The sequence below is a fragment of the Amblyomma maculatum genome, chromosome 3, assembly GCF_055883805.1.
Source record: "Amblyomma maculatum isolate TAMU_Amacu chromosome 3, ASM5588380v1, whole genome shotgun sequence".
NCBI classification, from domain to species: domain Eukaryota; kingdom Metazoa; phylum Arthropoda; class Arachnida; order Ixodida; family Ixodidae; genus Amblyomma; species Amblyomma maculatum.
The window spans coordinates 144,430,590-144,445,212 of NC_139346.1; the positions used below are offsets into that span (position 1 = coordinate 144,430,590).

The 14,623-nt window shown below is 44.7% G+C and overlaps 1 protein-coding gene across 2 annotated transcripts in view; it reads left to right on the forward strand.

Annotated features, from left to right (window-relative positions):
• The window catches only part of LOC146196234 (unconventional myosin-XVIIIa-like), a 199,476-nt gene that overhangs the window by 75,499 nt on the left and 109,354 nt on the right, over nucleotides 1-14,623 (forward strand). For both annotated transcript variants that reach the window (XM_084598128.1, XM_084598129.1), the window contains exons 13-19: nucleotides 1,761-2,013; nucleotides 3,877-4,039; nucleotides 5,156-5,333; nucleotides 7,573-7,756; nucleotides 10,298-10,470; nucleotides 11,108-11,236; nucleotides 12,233-12,376. In XM_084598128.1, the coding sequence (XP_084454254.1) occupies nucleotides 1,761-2,013; nucleotides 3,877-4,039; nucleotides 5,156-5,333; nucleotides 7,573-7,756; nucleotides 10,298-10,470; nucleotides 11,108-11,236; nucleotides 12,233-12,376 (1,224 nt within the window). The remainder of the gene's footprint in view (nucleotides 1-1,760; nucleotides 2,014-3,876; nucleotides 4,040-5,155; nucleotides 5,334-7,572; nucleotides 7,757-10,297; nucleotides 10,471-11,107; nucleotides 11,237-12,232; nucleotides 12,377-14,623) is intronic.

Genomic DNA, 14,623 nt, shown 5'->3' on the forward strand with positions numbered 1-14,623 from the left:
CACTCTGTCCTTCACCTTGGGGAACTGAACCTTTGCATCTTGCTTTACTGAGTTCCCTTTTTTTTGTTATACTGACTGCCATGAAACCATAGTGAACTGTGGCCAGTCCCTCGGGGCTAGCATTTTAGAAAATCTAGCGCAAAGACGACAAAGACAAAATAAGGGATACACACACGAGCACTTACTCAACTGATTTTTTATTGGAAATGCTAACAGAATGTAAAGGGTGCAAAACAAAAAGAAATTATCAGACATAAAATAAAGGAGGTGAATTGACAAAAATTGTGGAAAAGGCAAGTCTGGAAAGATACACAAAACACATGAAAAAACTACTTGACAACTGATTCAAGGTAAGTAATCTCTACTTTTGTTAAGGTAATGAATGCATCGCTAACACACTTATCCCCTCCTTTCGTGATATGATATGCCTCTATAATTTCTCTTGTGCATTGATTGCGCGATGTGCCAAGCACGACAAAAGTAGAAATTACTTACCTTGAATCAGTTGTCAAGTAGTTTTTTCACGTGTTTTGTGTATCTTTCCAGACTTGCTTTTTCCACAGTTTTTGTCAATTCAACTTTTTATTTCATGCCTGATAATTTTTTTGTTTTGCACCCTATATATTTTGTCAGCATTTCCAATAAAAAATTAGTTGTGAGTAAGCGCTCGTGTGTGTATCCTGTATTTTGTCCTTGTCTTGCGCTACGTTTCCTAAAATGCAAATGCACCAACTTGCCCAATTCAGCATTCTTGTGCAATTCCTCGGGGCTAGCTTTAAACGTCTAGCACCTAGATTTATCTAGATGTATATGTGTGTGTAGTTTTTGTGACCGTGGGTATGGACTGATCGCTGGTGCTCCAGTGGTCTTCGAGTGATTGAGCGTACTCTCCGTTGGCAAAAGAGATGTCACTGCTCAGCTGGAAGGCAGTATTTTTTAAAAATTTGTGAAATGTGTAGAAGTTCTGCCAATAAAAATGTCTGTCTTTTCCACCTTGAGCATCTGCTGTCATAGGCTGGGCTGTCTAGACTACTTTTAATGAAAGAACAAAGCAGAGAAATTGACAATTGCGATGGTATTTAGTAGCATGAGTTGTTCAGTGTTGCCCAATGGAGCATTTTCTGATGCTGCTCATACAAGGGTCTGGTACAGATATGCCATCAAGGTCAGGAAGTGGAAAAATGTTTAGATGTGAACGCTCAAAAGTATACTGGGATGAAAAAAAAAAACATTCAGTCAAGGAGAAGTGAATTATTGAAAAAGGAAAGAAAATTGTGAAGAAACAGTTGTGGCATTCAGCAGGCTAAAGCCCAGATTCATCACCTGCTCTTGAATGTTTATGATATATACATACGAAAGTTTTGTACCTAGTGGTAAAAAATAACGGCTGGTTACCAGCGAGGATGTGATGAGCGATCACCGTAGCCAGTTTGCAAAGGTTAGTAATGCAGAACAGAGGGTGGAGACTAGGGTAGAGTGGCTGTGGGCCCCCGAGCTGGCAGTTTTGTGCGTACAATACAATACAGTACAGTACAATACAATACAATACAATACAGTGCAATACAATCTTTATTGTGCCTATGTACTATATGGCTGTGTGCCATTTTGTTGCACTGCGGGGCATCTTGATGGGACGAGGACGCAGACACAAAACCGAGGGCTTGTTTAGTACAGCTAATGCTAACCGGTTTGGCAATGCTTGCCTTGCCATTTCCTTCGGAGTGATTAATGTGCGAATGATTAGTGTGGGTGTCTTGCAGGAGGCGGTGGTACTGGAGACTGAGGAGTTTGGAGAGGTGCCGTCTCCAGTGCCGCTGGTGTCCCTGCTGGACCGCAGCTCCACCCAGTCGGGAGGCCTGCGTGCCTCCTCCTCAGACCTGCGCCACCAGCAGGGGGGCCAGCCATGCGGCCTGCTGCAGCTCCTGGATGACGAATGCCTGTACCCGGGCAACACGGACCAAGCTTTCTTCGACAAGCTCCTCCACCTGGCAGCCACCACTGCACAGTCAAGGGGTGAGCAGAAATTCGCCACCATGCGATATTGGCGTACAGGTCGGTCCAGTGTGCACTTTTGTCATGGGAGACTTGTCGCCCTGTGCTAATGTATGCCAAGTCCGGACTGTGTATATTGACCGTCATGGGTAGCAGCACTTGTGAGTTGTCGCCCTAAGCGAATCTATACTAGTCAAAGCTAGACTGGAGCCTGTGTATATTGGCCATCATGTGTGATATAGCTTGTACATCCAAGTTACTGTCGGTCAAAACAAATTTGGCAAGTTTGTGTGGGCTGAAGGTGAAGCTGTGTGCATTGTACAAGGTTGTCCACTCCTAGGGCAAACAAGCATGCTCTCCTCGGAGTGCCATTGCCTCCAATCTGATCGAACCGTGCGTTGAAGCAAAGTCGCCGACTCTGCGAAGCCCGCCTCAGGTCTCTTTGAGCCTGCACCGCTTCGATGTGCAGCTGCCTCAGATGCAATGGCGCTTTGAAGGAAGCGGGCTTGTTTACACTAAGAGTGGACGACCCTGTACATGGGTGCTAGCGGGCAGAACAGGGCCTTGCTCAGAGTTCGATGGTGTACTGCATTTGGTGACTTTTTTTATCAGCCACATCACGTGATGCCCTGCTCCCAAACTATGTCAGATAATAACGCCACTTTATCGAAATAGTCTACCTCTCTTGCAGATTTGATTTTGTTCGTGTGTTTCTCATTGACCACAGCAACTGTAAACGAAAGTTTGAGGCAATGAGGGCAGTTTTAAGTGTATGACTTACATTTTAGTTCTTTCTTAGTGGGGGATAAAATAAATGGTAAAATATCTCAAATACATGCACCTTAGATTAACTGTTTAGGCTAGGTTAGCCTAGGTAGAAATTTTAGGACTAAAATGTGGATGAACCTCACAGACAAAGGAGTGAGAAAATTTCACAAAAAGGTCTAGCCAGATGCGAAACTTACCAGCAATTTGAGCTCGGGCAGTTTAATGAAATGGCAGTTAATAAAATGGACATGTTGTGAATCTAGCCGGGCTCAGTGAAACATTTAGAAAGATACTAGTTTGACGGCTCAATTAGAGAGAAAAGTCAGCTTTACTTTTAGAATGAAATATGGTGCAGAATGCTGCCTGCCAAGAGATATTATAGTAATGATGGACTGCTTGATTTCACACCTTAATTAGACCTCGTCAGGCTTGTTCCCTTTCACTGTCAACCGTGGCCTATTGCAACTCGCACTGTGTATAACTCGGCGTAAAGTTAGTTAACAGATGTCAAATTCAAGTTTTCGCTTCTTTGGAATGCAGAACATATACGATCCGCTTTCTGTGCAAAGGTTTGATTCTTTTCTAGGTATTTTAAATGAATTGTCAGAAAGTATGTTAACCCTTAATTCTTCTCCCTTACAGGAGCAATACAACCAGCATGCACTAAACTAAGAAATGTTTCCTTTCTCCTCTGAAGTCTTTGACACTTTTCGTCTTTGCTTGTATGCTTTGCAATAAAACACCCATATTTTATTCGACTAGCCCCACCAAGAAATTGATGTGCTTGACAAAGGTCAGTCTCTAGACAGTCCTGGAAGTAGTTGGGCATTGCAGCTTTAAACTTGGCACTGGTTTCCATCTTGCTAAATTATGTTGGGTATGGCATGGTATGGGCATATACGGAAAGCTATTGTAGCCTAGTCCTGCCGATGGGATGGGCTGGGCATGTGTTTTTTGGCAAGCCAAAGTCTTTGCAGCATTCTAGTGAATGGGAGCAGAGAAGAAATGAAGGCCGTAAGAGCAGTTATGCTGTTACAGCAGGAGGCTCACTTGCGTTTTTTCACCAGTTGCTAGTTGCAGAGCGCATATCTTTGTGGCGCACGTGCTTGATCGCAGAGCACCAGTCGCTGCTGGAGCGAGGAGCCCGTCCTGGGGAGTTCACCATCTTCCACCACATGGGGTCGCTGCCGGTCACCTACTGCTGCAACGGATGGCTCAGGGCCAGCCGGGAGACGCCGGCCTTCCGCCAGGCGCCACTCCTGCTGCAGGAATCGCAGAAGTGAGCAGCGGTCATCTTACTCCACGCAGATGAAACGCACACCGGACACTCGCTGTGAATCTCGCTGAGGCTGTAGGCGTAGCGGGAGGCAAAGTGAAGCATGAGTCAATGGGCAAGTAAGAACTTGGGAACAGTTCTACTCCCTAGTTACTGTCAAGACCAGGTTGCATCACGGCCTGCTTTGATACTAATGGGGAATGTAGGGTGCTTATATGGTTGTTTATCTAACTTGAGCTTAGTACACCTTAAGACCTTTTATGTGGGTTTCTCCTCTCCTTTTCACAAAGCATCCAATTCTTGTTGCTTCGGAGTTCCACATGTGGAATTTCACTCCACTACATTCTTAAAAAGTAAGTCATTAGCTGCACTCCAATCGAAACATATAAGCTTTCATTTTTTTTTTTCAAAGAGCTGACATTGCGTTTAGAAATTGTCGAGGCCAGTAACTTTAAGCTTGTTTTTCTTTATTTCGACTCTTACATTGATTTCTTTGGTCCATCGTAAATTTTATGATAACAAAGAAAAGGCACTTTAGATATGATACAGAAAGCAAAGTGGTTCATGAAAGACATTTATTTAATGTGCTTTCCAACCATGCATGATGGCTACAAAGTGGTAGAGAAATTTGCAGAACTGCACATTAGCAAGGCAGAACCACGTAATGTATAGAAAACATTCAAAATGAAGTTACAGAAAAGCCCTTTCATCTCCTCGCAGTGTCATAAATGGTTTGACCTCTTCTGTTCACTGCTTGTCGGACATCGGGGTTGCTGCAGCTAACTTACAGCATACTGATTCATGCCTGAAGGTGTCTGTGTTAATGGGCAATAGTGGCCAGTACTCTTCGAGACTCACAGTTTAAACGTTTCGGCTTCGTTTTATGACTCTGCCTTGCAAGTGTGCCCTCATGGACATTCCTTTGCCAGGTTTTGACCTTCTGATTATCATCTTATTTTTTGGCTGTACTAGTGTCGATATATCTATGCTTGCACATGCTTCAATAAAGTTGATTGTAGTGCACATGTGGCTTTTCCCGCTTTGTTGTTGGCCTCTATGTTGTAGTCTTTTACGGTAGTATGTATTGCTTCGCGTATGTATTGCTTTCCTCCTCTCTAGGGAACCTGTGAGTCAGCTGTTCTCATCGGCACGGGGAGGCATGCCGCCTACGATGAACAGCCTGACAGCCGATGCCAACAACACATCGTCGTTACGTCGCTCCTCGAGCATCCGGCGGGCCCAGTCCATGGCCGGCGCCAAGCGGCGCTCTCTGCCGCTCCAGGTCAAGCACACCACCGTGAGTGTGGCCGTCCCTCCACCCATCTTTGATTCGTCGATGTGCGAGCGCTTGAATGTCGAATGGGAATCAAGTTGGTAATAATCGGTCCCATTCAGCGATTTTCGGTCTCATATTCCTCCTCTTAATGGAAGCCTGACTAGTCACTAGAGAGAGAAACAGATGCCTTGCTCATTGACATCACGGTTGGTGCTCCTTGAACAGGCATGCTTGGTTGGACAGATTGTGCTGGGCATTGCAATGCCTAGCAGAGAACTTTCCCTTAGAATGCATTGTTAATAAAAAGTTCGCAAACATGAAGATATAGGACAAGATAAAAGGAAGCTACAGGACAAGCACTGACTCACAACTCAGCTTCAGCCTTTGATCCAAGGCCCAGAAAAAAAACAAAACAGATATGTTGAAAACGAAACACTTTTACATGAAACATCCCTCGGTTCATATGCTAGTCACTCAAAAAAGAAAACTCTGCTTGAAAGAGCAAGAGAAGCCTTGCTGACGCATTTGATGTCCTTTGAAATAAAATATGCTTCTACCACTTCTCACGTCAACTTTTCTCTGTGCCGATATAAAATTTTAACATGGTCAAATAGGGGAGTACACTACTTTTTCTCCCTCATTGTCTCACAAGAATGGCAATGGGCGACCAGAAAAGTTTGGTCCTTGCCCCTATCCAAGTTGTTTCGGGGTTTGTGTAGCCTCTTGTTGATACACCGCCCTGTCTGTCCTATATAATAGGCTCCACCAGTGAGCGGAAACCTGTGCACAACACTGGTCTTGCAGCAGCTGACAAAAGGGTCTCCATGTTTAACACCACATTCCTGCTTCCTAGATTCTCGTTCCCTTTGAATAGCAGGGCAGATCCTCTTCATCTTGAGCGGTGCGGTCAATGCAACATCTATACAATACATCTTGCCAACATTCTTGAGGCCATGTGAAATCCTATGCACGTATGGCATCACTACAACTTTCCTCTTCTTTTCACCCATACTAGGCAGGGGTTGCTACCTGGTTGTTCTTTTTAGGCTCTTCAGTAGATGAGAACATGCCTCATTAATAACAGAATCCCAATAACTGGCCTTTGCAATTGTTGTCAATTGTCGTTCAAAACTGTTACCCATGCTGTGGTAACAGAATGGTACCCTTAGAATGGTATCTACAGACTTTAAAAAAAATATGAAAGGAAATACGTCATCACCATTCAACTTATGATTGCTGTATTTGCACACATATAATGCAACCGCAACTATAACACGAGGAGGGAGGTTGCAGACATCACAAAAATGAAAAAAAAAAAAAAATGTTGTGTATTGCTATTATAATCTGATCTCAGCTTATTCAAGCCAATACTGGCAAGTGCTCGGCAGGAACGAATACGTCAATGTTATTTGTGAGGCAACACATTCGGGAATGTGTGTGACATTGTTCAGCACAGCACAGCTTCCATAATTAAGCTTGCTGTAACTATCTTTAGGTGCAGCGACAGAAAAAAAAAGCGTTATATTTGTGCAAATATGGGACTGTCAGTGTAAATGGAAAAAAGAAAAGAGGAAAAGATTTCAACAGAAAATGTCAGTTTTCAATGCAAGAAAACCATTTAGACTTAATTAAATGTTTTTAATTAAGCAGGTTCGAAACAGCAAGCATTTACTGTACACTGTGTATTGTCATTTAGCGGTATTGTCATTTAGCGGTAACAGCAGGTGGACAAGAAGAGGCAGCAGCTTGCTTAGGAATTTAAATCCACTATTCATTTAGGCAAACTTTTGAAATTGTGCTCATAGGCAGAGACGGTAACATGCATTTACCATTTTTTGAGGTGACAGTGTTCAGCCCTTTCGACCTAACCATAAGCGTGGCTCGGAACATTCTGTATCACAGGCGTACGGCTTTGTGAATAGTCCAGAACAGCAGAGAACAGGTCATGCATTGTCACAGTCCTTTTAAGAGCTTCCGAGCTATAGCACAACATTGCAGTCAGGTCCATACCTACGACAGTTATGATCTTGATCCCATTGCCATGAGTAGACTGACTTTATCTGTGGCATGCATTCTTATTTAACAGGCAGGTTTTAGCTGATGTGAAGCAAGCGCTGACATTTCACGTAGTGACAGAAAGGTGTAGAAAATAATGGAAAAATAATATTTCAAAATTATGTGGCTGTGTACTTGATGTGCATCTCTTGCTGGTCCGCACTTCAGTGTGGTCACGTGTGGGTATGCGTGTGTGTGTGTTTAGGACAGCCTACTGGAAGTTGTGCGTCGCACCCGGCTGCACTTTGTCCACTGCCTGGTGCCCAGTGAGAAGCCCTCCTCGGCGGGCGAAGCGAATGATGGCAGCGAGCCACGCTTTGATGTGGACCTGGTACGATCCCAGCTCAAGGGTGCTCAGATCTTGGACGCCGTGCGGATCCGCAAGCAGGGTGAGCAGCCATTACCATCGCACTGTTGGTTGGAAAAGTTTTTTTCGTCGCCTGCTTGGTCTTGCCTTCTACTTTGAAATGTTAACTATGTGGGGGACCTCGTTGACTAGAAGGATAGAGAAACAGAGAGGCAACAGTGGGCATGTGCAGAAGGCTTTGCTGAGAGAGAGAGAGAGAGAGAATAAACTTTATTGATACAAAGTGATTATGTGAGTGGTTCACCCAGGTTCGGGAAACCATTGGCGAATACGGAGTGGCGAACGGCTTCGTTAAGGTCTCCCTATACACTCAGACTTTATTCTAAAACCTCCTAGTGTCAACCCCCTAAAAATGCACATTACATGGTAACACAATGCCAGCCAAGAGCAGCTCTATGTATAGTCCATTTAAACCTGATGCCCACTTCACAGTATTAGACTTGCTCAGAGTGCTCTAGTGCCGGGAACTAGAACAGTTGCTGTTTCGTGCACATGCGCACCCTAGCCAGGGTTGCGGGATTGTTCGAAGATTTTGAATATCAAAATGAATAATAAGGCATTCAATTCGGGTGTCATACCAAAATACAGTTGAGCCTGCTTATAACAGACCTGAACATCACATAAAATTTGTTTGCCATATCCAGAACTTCATAAGATGTGTGTGCCACACAAAAATCGGCATCAAAAAAAAAAAAATTATTGAGGGAAAAATTGATCATTGTCTGTTTCTTCAGCGCACATCCAATGATGGCAGTTTCAAGCTTGTTCAAAGCTGTGATGTGTTAGTCTCCCAAGGCCTTAAAATATAGAAAATTTCGAAGTGCCTTAATGTGGTTCACTGCCATGGTCGCACTTACGGGTGTTAGCTCCGATGGCTCACTGTCGTCATCCGATGCTTTGGCATCGCTTGATACCCGCACTTCCCAAATGGCAGTCTCATCACAAAAAAGACTCCGCAACTTCAGCAGCGTCATCTGCATCAACAAAATCTTGCCAATCAACATTGCGACCAGCCAAGTCACCGTTAACGTGTCAGCACAAGTAGTGGTCAGGCTGGCTTTGTTAAGTGTCTTCAATGCCTGCCTCAGGTGCATCGGCAAAATCAGCCTTGCAAAAACAATTCTCGATGCATTCGGGCATTGCTTCCATCCATGCCACTTTGATCATTTCCACTACCATGTACAGTGAGACCTGGAGACGCACATTGGCAGCAAGGCGATCAACTGCAACTAGCATCCGCTGCACAACACGGCTCCTGTAGGCTGCTTTAAACAGCCGTATGATGCCCATGTTCAATGGCTGTGCTTTTGATGTTACATTTGGCGGCAGAAAAAGCAGCTCAGCTGCCGTTTGGGCAGCGTGCAACATGGTGGGTGGTGCAGTGTCAAGAATGAGAAGAACTTTATGCCCTTTCTTTGCCATGCTGCTGTCGAAGTCAATGAGCCATTCCGCCAACAACTCACGTGTCATCCATGACTAAGTTGTGTCTGTACCGCACAGTTGCGTAAGTGCGGCAGCAGCGTGGCCTCAGATTTGCTGATGACAAAGGGCAAGCACCAATCGCTTACATACATGTTTGTACAGTTTGTAGTTTCTATTTCTGTAATTTTAATTTTTTACAGGAGAGTTTCTTCTTGCACTGGCCTCATGTAAATATTAGCTATCGCCCCCCCCCCCCTTTGCTGTAGTAAATAGCTTCTGGCACTGCTGCTTTGCGTGGACAAGTAGCAAAGCCACAGTGAACCAGCAAGCATAGGGTGTGGCTTGATCTGTCTGGTCCAGACAAATAAGGCGCTTCTTGTGCAAAGTGTTCCTTAGAAATCAAGTAGTTTGTCCAATTCTGTTCACATCTTACCTGTCTGGAATGTTTTAAAGTAAATAAAGTAGGGCATTTAGGATAGCTTTTCAAGTTTCTTGGCTTACAACTAGAGTATGCTGGAAGATAAGATGTATCTGCTTTCTGGCTGGGCACAGAATGTGGTGAAAGGTACGGTGTTGGTTTTGCAGAGCAGTGTTACGAGTGCATTTAATTCTACCCGCTGCTAGCAGTTGTAAAATCGATGCTGTCGAGTATGCCGCTGCTTGTGCATCATCAGGGTAGGTTTGCGCTGCTGTCATTGCATATCTGCGAGCCAGTGTAGGGGCTTGCGGAATGCACAAAAGCAGCCTCCATAACTCTTGCAAGCAGCCCAACACTGTTTGAGAATACGTGCATTAGGCTGATATTCAAATAATCTTCAGTTCTACCTAGCGGGGTGGTGATTTACAAGAGCAGGTTTATGGAGTAAACAAGACACGACAGCTCATTCAAGCTGAGCTTCAGCAGTTCCATTTGGACATCTGCTGGACATCCGTGAGAGATCCATCAGGGGTCCATAGATCTCTTATGGATATCTCTGTCAGAGAACAGACGTGCGTCGATTATCCACTGGACAGATGGTGGTTTATTGGGAACATAGAATATTGTATGCGCTCTCCCAGCCCGTCTATCTTTCTGGCTTGCCCTGATGGCAGATGAGCTTTGTGGTGGTTCTAACGACAAGCGACGATTCCTTGTTACCAGGCTTCCCAGAGAACCTGCTGTACTTGGAGTTCCGGAGGCGATACGGCCTCCTGGCTTCTCCAGACTGCCGCATTGTCAATGGGGAGGAATCTGGCGATGAGCGGGCTGGTACGGAGGCTCTGCTCCAGCAGCTTGACTTGGAGCCCAGCAGCTACCGGCTGGGGCTCAGTCAGGTGCGTGTTGTGGCCAGCCAGCAGATTCTGTTTATCTGGAATAAGTGAAGTCTGTGTCGGAGGAATATTTCTGAATGGATAGCTTCCTTTTCAAGTTCGAGGCGTCATTTATGCACTTCTCCTTGCTGCAGCGCATTTGAAAAGCTACTGAAAGGTCTTGTCAGCATCTGCGAGGTAGAGTAGTGTGACTTCCGGTGTGTATCAATGTCACTAGTAGCCTCAGCGCATGATAGAACAGCTACTTGTTCTAGTGTTGTCAGAAAAGTGTGTATTCAGGCACTCCGATATATATGACAGCAGTGCTGGCCTGTTCTATCTGCTGCTCCCTTTATTTCTGTGCTGTGTCATCACCTCAGGAGTGAGGGTTATACTTCAGCAAGCGATGCCCCCACATAGTGCAGAATGTTTAAGTTGGAGAGCAAGTTAAGCTGAGTGTATGGGCTGTGATGGCCTTTTTGGGGCCAGGCAATGGGGAATAAATCTACTTGTTGCATTATACCGCACAGGTTTGTTTAGGGATTGATCTGGCAGATAGGGAGCTGTGCGAAGGGGTCATTAATGTGACTGTGGTTGCATCGCATAATCTTCACACCGAGCGATATGCTGTGCAGTGTCCTTATGTGTGTCTGTGTCCCAGATCTTCCTGCGGGCGGGCACCATCTCCCTCCTGGAGTCCCAGCGGGAGGAGAAGCTGGCCGAGGGCCTCATCCACTTGCAAGCGCACTTGCGAGGATACCTGGCCCGCAAGCGCTTCCAGCGCCGAAAGGTACCTGCTTTCTCCTTTGCAAAAGGGATGTCCTAACCGCATCTCACTTCTAATGTACTGGTGGGAATTCAGTGTGTTGCCCAGTTAGGCATGTTGCTTATTTGTAAGCTTTCTAATAAATGAAGCTGATTGGAAAAAAATAGAATAAGAACAAAACTTGAATTTATGATAGAGGCATTTGGGAGAACATTTGTCTCCAGTGTCTGCTCAGTAGATTTTAGTATCGGTGTAGTTGCAATGCTTATATTGAGCAGTTTGCAAATAGTGAAATTTCCAAATGCAGATATTATACAGGTAGCAAAAACAGATGGCCTAATGAATTACCTTGAGTGTCAAATAGTATCACTTGAGTGTGAAAAGAATTAATACACAAACATTGTTGTGCTCCTCTATTTCAAAATTGTGTATGGTCACTACAGACTAATTTAAATGAAACCAGAGCTGACTGAGAACTATGCAAATAACAAAATAACGGCCAGAGAAAAGTTTAATGCTTGAGTAGACATAGAACCTGTACTGTGGCCATAGAGTGAGAGGGCAGTGATGCTTAGAATGTAAATTCAATTAGTTGACACCTAACTAGCAGTAACTAAAGTAAAATGGTAACACAATGCACAGCTATGCTCTGTGGTGAAACCATTCTTTATTAGCACTGAAAAGGGCCGCTAGAAATGATTGAATTATTCCAAAGTCAAATTATCTAATAATCTCTAGAAAACCTGCACAAAGTATTTCCAATACAGAGCATCTATCCTAATGGACTGATGGATAGGTTTCGGCACCTGAGTCAGTCATCCAGCGAGTTCTTTCTTCCCGTCTGCTTCTTCAGCATCCTTGTGGAGATGGCTGAGGTACAGTCACTCATTCTACATTTGCTGCTAGTCTTCAGCTAGGTGTTGATGCTGTTACATTTTTGTTTCCAGTCTATGCATAGCCCTAATTGCTGCATGTGATTGAAGCTAGGCTCCACCAAAGTTGTCTTTCTTCCTTGTGCAGGTGCAAGAGCTGGCCATCTGCTGCATCCAGCGGAATGTGCGCAAGTTCCTGGAGATCCGCGACTGGCCCTGGTGGCGGCTGTTTGTCAAGATTGCGCCCGTGCTCAATGTTCAACGGACTGAGCAGGAGCTTCGCTTCAGCCGAGTGAGTACATGGATGCTGCTTTCTGAGATGTTGAGAGAAGTTTATCGCAGGGGCAACATGCTGCTTGGAGGCAGCACGTCTCCTTGTCGGGCAGCACAGGGAATTCGTCAGTGCGTTTGTCGTTGCATTACACGTCATGACCTAGTGGTCGGAGAGACTAGAAGGATGGCATTTGTGCCCGATATGAATGGTCAGGGTGTTAAGATACTTTGAACAGTGCAGCAGGAATTGAATGGAAGAGCGAAGTCTATGTGCAAACTGCTCGTAACTTCAAATACTTCCCCATTCTCAATTTTTTTTGTTGACAAACACTACTATGCAAACCAAGCATTATAGTAAGGTTAGTCCACTTTAGACGATAGCAGCAGTGGCTGCCATCTCCATCATGTGTTTAGTGACTTCGCTTCTCCCTGTTCTTATTTCTCCAGTCTTGAAAATTAGGAGTTGAGGTTGTGCACGTTCATGCCAGAATAATGTGAAGAACAGACAGCACTGGATGCACATTTTGGTGCTCTTTGTGTGGTGTGTGGTTCACACCAAATCAATATCTGATGGCCCGTTCTTCAAGGTTTTGCTGGTGATTGAAGGTTGTTAGACAAGTTGGATGTTCATGACTGCTAGGAACAGCACAAAGACAATGTTGATACTTCATACATGTATACATCCATTGCAGTAGCTGAAAATAAACAGCTGAAAGGCAGCGCTGCCTCCCATGTGTGCTCACACTTTGTTCCGTTCATGCAGTTTCTAGCAGCTATTTACTGGCAAGAGTTTAGAGACATACAAATTCTGCCACAAAAGCGTTCGGAGATAAGCGGCAGCAAATGCACAGTACCTGTTGGATTCTGTTACATGAAAACTCCCAACCGAATGGATGTTTTGAGATATGCGAGTTTGAGTCAAAGAAGGTTTATGTATTTGCGGATATGCAAATAGTGAATTTTTAATTGAAAATGAATGGAAAGCAAATAGCCATCTTAACGAGTCACTTTGGAGTGGAGAAAATATCTTGGAAAATTGAAGTGAATAGATTGCGAATGCCAGTGTAGTTGCAAAAAAAGAGACGTTTCACTAGAGCTCAGTAGCATGCACTGGAGGCATAGCCTGCTGAATTCGCAGAGGCAGCTAAAAAGAAAAAGAAAAACAAATGGAAATTGTACATGCTTTCAAGCTTGCTGTCAGCAATTTTCAGTCAGCAGCAAGCCAAGTGCTCTGGCCATCATTCTTGTGCTGTTAAGGTACAGTTCTTTATACCATTTAAGTATAGGTTTGATGGCAGGTTTTTGAGATTCCGAGATTTCAGATGTGATTCAAACTAACGACTTGCACAGCACCAGTTTGCGCACCCCAGAGCCAGTATGCAACCCTTGGAATAATTTCATACATGTTGAAAATCATGCCGGAATTCCTCCTGAGCTCATTCGCTCAGTGAACAGTAACGTGACCACACTGTGCACAACTGATTTTGCGTTCTGTGTCCGTACTGCTGGCGGGCAGGCTATGGCCTGAGTCTTCCTTTACATGGAAGTCGAAGGATGTCGATGAAGCACATGCGTCAGAAGCAATGTGCAGCAGGGAATGCAGTACCCTCAATTTCGGGGATGAGCCCTTGCGTAGATGAACCTCGCAATGTTGCATGTAGTGCTGCTGCCGATGAAATTGTGCTGTCAGCATGGAGTGCTAGATCTCAGCATGCCCTCTTGTACTGTCAGATGGACTGATGCACTAAAGCACAGACTCCACCTGTCTGTGGAGGGCAGGTTTAAATGGAACTCTCCTTAAAGTGAGTTCTTTTGTCTAAACACATGAAAAGGTGGTAAAGAAATATGGTGGAAACATACCCTTGTGAATGTGAACCCAGCTTGGTGCATTACTGTATTCTCTTACGAAAGGGACAAGCTCTTCATAATGGCAGTTAAGCGACCTTCCCACCAGGTGGCATTAGTGGCCTGCGTGGCATGCCGGAAGCTGAGTGGACGTTATTGTAGAAGGTTATGTGGCGTCGTGTTGTGAATGGTCCAGAACGCCGTCGAACGCCTCCTGTGAAGCAAAGCAAATCTGCTTGAAATATTGCTTTTGCCTAGAAAATTGCCATAAAGTACATGAAATGCTTTAGACAGCCATCAGGAAAGAAGCACTTAACCGGATGCAAGTTTACAAATGGTTTGAACAATTTGAATCGGGGGATATCAGTGTTGGTGATTGTCTTCACTCTGGGTGCCCTTCAACGAGTCATATCGACGAGAA